We start from the raw sequence: 6,000 nt of genomic DNA, 5'->3' as shown, positions 1-6,000 counted from the left end.
TTCGGATGGTATATCAATACACCCAGTCACCGTAAAGATAGACGTCCTTCCTAACTCAGTTGCCAGAGAGGAAGGAAAACAGCCCTCACCACGAGGCCATTGGTGACTTTAAAAGTTAGAGTTTAATGGCTGTGACAGGAGAAAACTGAGGATGAATCAACAAAATTATAGTTACTCCAGAATAGTAATCTAATTGACAGAGTGAAAAGGAAGCCTGTACAGAAAAATGGCTGCATCATGTTATGGGTAGGCTTGTAATCAGCAAGGACTAGGGAGTTTTTTAGGATAAAAGAAACAGAGCAGAGCTAAACAGGCAAAATCCTAGAGAAAAACCTGGTTGTCTGCTTTAACAGACACTGGGAGACTAATTCACCTTTCAGCAGGACAATAACCCAAAACAGAGACCAAATATACACTGGAGTTGCTTACCAAAACGACATTGAATGTTCCTGAGTGGCCGTTAGTTATAAATCAGATTTTTAAAAAATGATGGCATGACATGAAAATGGCTGTCCTGCAATGATCCAACTTAACAGAGCTTAAATATTTTTGTGTATGAAATTGTACAATCCAGGTGTGCAAAGCTCTTGTAGACTTACCCAGAAAGAGACTCACAGCTGTAATCACTGTCAAAGGTGATTCTAGCATGTATTGATTCAGGGGTGTGAATACTTATGTAAATTAGATCTGTATATAATTTACAATAAATGTTAATGTTTCTACAAACATGTTTTCACTTTGTCATTATGGGATAGTGTGGGGAGTGGTGAGAAAAAAAGTTTAAAATTTAGGCTGTAACTACAAAATGTGGAATAAGTCAAGGGGTATGAATACTTTCTGAAGACTTATCTACACACTAGCACTCTGCTCCTGAACATGATATACACTGAGTATACAAAACATTAAGAACGCCTGCTCTTTCCATGACAGACTGACCAGGATGTCACTTGTTAAATCAGTGTAGATGAAGGGGAGGGAGCCAGGTTAAAGAACTTAAGCATTGAGACATGGATTGTGTATGTGTGCCATTCAGATGGTGAATGGGTAAGACAAAATATGGTAGTACGTGCCAGGCGAAACGGTTTTTGTCAAGAACTGCAATGCTCCTGGGTTTTTCATGCTCAACAATTTCCTGTGTATTAAGAGTAGTCCACCACCCAAATGACATCCAGCCAACTTGACACAACTAGGTATAGTCAGTGTATTTGACATACTTTAATTAGCAAAAATTATATTTCATGAACTTTTATTAAAAATTAACTTAATCATCCCACAAATGTGTTCCAACAGTTAAATACTGCAATGAGAAAAACATGTTCTGAAGGAGAATGTTTTCTTTTCCTTTTCAAAGGTAGACACAGCGAAATGACGTTGCCACGTTCAGCACCACATATATTGCGATAAGCGAGATGCAAGACTTCGCTCCCACAGTCACACACAGTATCTGCACGTGTATATGAGTTTGTGTCTCGCTGTACGGGACCAAAACAGCTGAGAAGTTTAGCCTCACGCTTCAACACTCTTCGATGCTGCGGAAATTGATCCACTATGCTGTTTACTTTGTCATATCGTGGAGTCTACCTCTAATGAACTGGGATTTGTTTTAGAATCATGGTGCAATGAGTATCACAGTCTGGTAAAACTCATAGTCCGTACTGTGACAACATGGATATATCGATAAAGGATTTTCAAATGAGTTCTTTCAACATTAGTGCTCTCCCCTGGGGTCCATTCCATTTAAATTCCCATGTGAACTGTACATGAGTGCAATTCAATCATTTGTATACCACAACCCTGACAACCACATATACACAAGACACTCACTCATTCACTCAGACAGTTCTGCGAATGTGAAGGATGCGGATATCAGGACTGTTATACTCTGGGTCCTGCTTGTTCAAAGGGATCTCCTCAGACTGGAAGTCTTGTAGAAGCAACTGATTGGATAACAGAACAGAGGAACAGCACATCATTGAAGAGGAAGATATTCCTAAGAACTCCACAGAAGAAATGAAAAGTTTACATAACAGCTAACTACATTTCCTTACACAACAGTATATATGATAACAAGAACTGACAGAATTCTCACCTCAAAAAATTGTTTCTCCACTTTGGGGTTGACACCCACTGTGCGTTGCTCATAGCAGCATATGATGGTGGTCTCTGGTCCAACCAGGTGCTTCAGGGTTTCCACCAGTGGCTTCACGGACTAAGTACAACAGACAGTAAAAAACAAAGTTATTTTTCACCCATGTATTGAAATCAAAGTAACTCATCCCACAATAGTGATTATTATTATTTGACCATGCTGGTCATTTATGAACATTTGAACATCTTGGCCATGTTTTGTTATAATCTCCACCCGGCAAAGCCAGAAGAGGACTGGCCACCCCTCATAGCCTGGTTCCTCTCTAGGTTTCTTCCTAGGTTCTGGCCTTTCCTAGCCACCGTGCTTCTACACCTGCATTGCTTGCTGTTTGGGGTTTTAGGCTGGGCTTCTGTACAGCACTTTGAGATATCAGCCGATGGAAGAAGGGCTGTATAAATACATTTGATTTGATATGACTAAATGTGTTGGGCAGTTGTATAGGTGATCAAGCAACAAAAAGCAAGTCCAACAAAAACTGAGCCTAGGTTAGTACCCCCAAATATTAAAACTGCACAAATTCAGTATCACAACAGTAAATGATAAAGTACAACACCTGTTCATAATAAATGCAGTCCGCCATCAGGATAAAATGTGGGTGTGGTAGAAACTCTGACACATTTTCACCCCTTTAAAGATAAGAGAATTCCACATTTGAGACATGAACTAGGCTAGATTACATGGCCCATCTATAGAAAAGACATGGTTTGCTTACACATTATAGCCTACTGTGATGACTATGGTTGTAGTTTGCCTTGTCTTAGGAAATACAATCTATATTAACTAACAAGTACTGGGATAAGTACAGTACAGACCATTTTAGTACCTTGGCTTCGATGGATCCACTGCTGACAAGTTCCTGGTTGTCTTGGATATTGACTTGGAGTAGAGACTGCAGGTCCTCGAGGTCTGTCACAGTAACCTGAGCTCTACAGGACAGAAAGAGAGAGGGAGGAAGACAATATGTTCTTTATGATTAAAATAATTTCATCAATGAGTTCTGTACCAATGTAATTTCAGACCATTCGATAGGTTGCTAACGTAGCTATACAGTTCAGCTAGACAGAAACGTTAGCGAGCTAACTAATGTTAGATAGTTTACTTTAGTTAGAAGCGAAGCAAATAGTTAGTCAACTATTCATATAGATAAAAGGCTCACAATAACATTTAGTAGCTACTTAACGTTACTCACCCCAAAGATGCTGCCATAAGGCCCACTACTCCTGTTCCTGCTCCTAACTCTAGAATGTTTTTGCTAGCCCACATGTTCACGCCCGAGCAAGGGTCATACAACGGTTTAGTTTCTAAATATTTTGACAGGACAATTGCTGCGTCCCACACCACACAACCGACGTCTCCTTTAAAGCACTGTTTGATTTTCAAGACAGATCCGTCGTTTTTCTCAACGTCTCTTGTAAAATAATTATTGTGGTGTAAGGTATGCTCCGCCATCTTTTCTTCTTCGATGAGATATGACCGCGGTTGGCATCCAATAAATGTTGCATTACCGCCACCTACTGGAGTGGTATGAATACTTTATTTAACTCCCTTACACTTCGCTAAAAAAATTACATCTTCAAAATATAATTTGAAAACAAATAAAAAACACAACAAATACCCTACCATCTAACACTACACTCACAAATAATACTACATAATAATGTATATTTTTTTAAACTCCCACATCTTCCTTCTTTCAATTCTCCATATTTTAACAAGGCTAATCTTAAAACAAGGCTCCCTAAATTCAATCAGCATATCGATTGCGCGACCCGGGCTGGCAAAACCCTGGATCATTGTTATTCTAACTTCCGCGACGCATATAAGCCCATGCCCCGCCCTCCTTTCGGAAAAGCTGACCACGACTCCATTTTGTTGTTTCAGCCTATAGACAGAAACTAAAACAGGAAGCACCCGCGCTCTGTTCAACGCTGGTCCGACCAATCGGATTCCACACTTCAAGATTGCTTCGATCACATGGACTGGGATATGTTCCGCATAGCGTCGAACAACAACATTGATGAATACGCTGATTCGATTAGCGAGTTTATTAGCAAGTGCATCGGTGATGTTTTACCCACAGCGTCTATTAAAACATTCCCCAACCAGAAACCGTGGATTGATGGCAGCATTCACGCAAAACTGAAAGTGCGAACCACTGCTTTTAATCACGGCAAGGTGATTGGAAACATGACCAAATACAAACAGTGTAGCTATTCCCTCCGCAAGGCAATCAAACAAGCTAAGCGCCAGTATAGAGACAAAGTAGAGTCGCAATTCAACGGCTCAGACACGAGAGGTATGTGGCAGGGTCTACAGTCAATCACGGACTACAAAAGAAAAACCAGCCCCGTTGCGGACCACGATGTCTTGCTCCCAGACAGACTAAACAACTTCTTTGCTCGCTTTGAGGACAATACAGGCCCAGACGGCATACCTAGCCGCGTCCTCCGAGCATGCGCAGACCAGCTGGCTGGTGTGTTTACGAACATATTCAATCAATCCTTATCCCAGTCTGCTGTTCCCACATGCTTCAAGAGGGCCACAATTGTTCCTGTTCCCAAGAAAGCTAAGGTAACTGAGCAAAATGACTACCGCCCCGTACCACTCACTTCCATCATAATGAAGTGCTTTGAGAAACTAGTCAAGGACCATATCACCTCCACCCTACCTGACACCCTAGACCCACTCCAATTTGCTTACCGCCCCAATAGGTCCACAGACGACGCAATCACACTGCACACTGCCCTAACACATCTGGACAAGAAGACTATCTATGTAAGAATGCTGTTCATCGACTACAGCTCAGCATTTAACACCATAGTACCCTCCAAACTCGTCATTAAGCTCGAGACCCTGGGTCTCAACCCCTCCCTGTGCAACTGGGTCCTGTACTTCCTGACGGGCCGCCCCCAGGTGGTGAGGGTAGGTAACAACATCTCCACCTCGCTGATCCTCAACACTGGGGCCCAACAAGGGTGCGTTCTCAGCTCTCTCCTGTACTCCCTGTTCACCCACGACTGCGTGGCCATGCACGCTCCCAACTCAATCATCAAGTTTGCAGACGACACTACAGTGGTAGGCTTGATAACCAACAACGACGAGACGGCCTACAGGGAGGAGGTGAGGGCCCTCGGAGTGTGGTGTCAGGAAAATAACCTCACACTCAATGTCAGCAAAACAAAGGAGATGATTGTGGACTTCAGGAAACAGCAGAGGGAGCAGCCCCCTATCCACATCGACGGGACAGTAGTGGAGAGGGTGGAAAGTTTTAAGTTCCTCTGCGTACACATCACGGACAAACTGAAATGGTCCACCCACACAGACAGCGTGGTGAAGAAGGCGCAACAGCGCCTCTTCAACCGCAGGAGGCTGAAGAAATTCGGGCTTGTTACCAAAAACACTTACAAACTTTTACAGATGCACAATCGAGAGCATCCTGTTGGGCTGTATCACTGCCTGGTACGGCAACTGTTCCGCCCACAACCGTAAGGCTCTCCAGAGGGTAGTGAGGTCTGCACAACGCATCACCGGGGGTAAACTACCTGCCCTCCAGGACACCTACACCACCCGATGTCACAGGAAGTTCAAAAAGATCATCAAGGACAACAACCACCCGAGCCACTGCCTGTTCACCCTGCTATAATCCAGAAGGCGAGGTCAGTACAGGTGCATCAAAACGGGCACCGAGAGACTGAAAAACAGCTTCTATCTCAAGGCCATCAGACTGTTAAACAGCCATCACTAACATTGAGTGGCTGCTGCCAACATACTGACTCAACTCTAGCCACTTTAATAATGGAAAAATGTATGTAATAAATGTATCACTAGCCACTTTAAACAAAGCCACTTTA

The 6,000-nt window shown here is 42.9% G+C and overlaps 1 protein-coding gene across 2 annotated transcripts; it reads right to left on the bottom strand.

The window, feature by feature from the left end:
• Positions 1-1,191: 1,191 nt before the first annotated feature.
• On the bottom strand, positions 1,192-3,615 carry vcpkmt (valosin containing protein lysine (K) methyltransferase). Of its 2 annotated transcripts, XM_055863220.1 has the most exons (5): positions 3,339-3,615; positions 2,962-3,075; positions 2,703-2,775; positions 2,090-2,209; positions 1,192-1,937 (listed from the first exon to the last, which is right to left on the bottom strand). In XM_055863220.1, the coding sequence occupies exons 1-5, from the start codon at positions 3,596-3,598 to the stop codon at positions 1,833-1,835; spliced, it is 672 nt and encodes a 223-aa protein (XP_055719195.1). In that variant the 5' UTR covers positions 3,599-3,615; the 3' UTR covers positions 1,192-1,832. The 2 variants fall into 2 exon arrangements, with proteins under 2 accessions (XP_055719195.1, XP_055719196.1); XM_055863221.1 differs by lacking the exon at positions 2,703-2,775 and having other exon boundaries at positions 2,973-3,075.
• Positions 3,616-6,000: the final 2,385 nt, after the last annotated feature.

This window comes from Salvelinus fontinalis, chromosome 15 (genome assembly GCF_029448725.1).
Source record: "Salvelinus fontinalis isolate EN_2023a chromosome 15, ASM2944872v1, whole genome shotgun sequence".
NCBI lineage: Eukaryota > Metazoa > Chordata > Actinopteri > Salmoniformes > Salmonidae > Salvelinus > Salvelinus fontinalis.
This window is presented reverse-complemented; position numbering and strand designations above follow the sequence as displayed.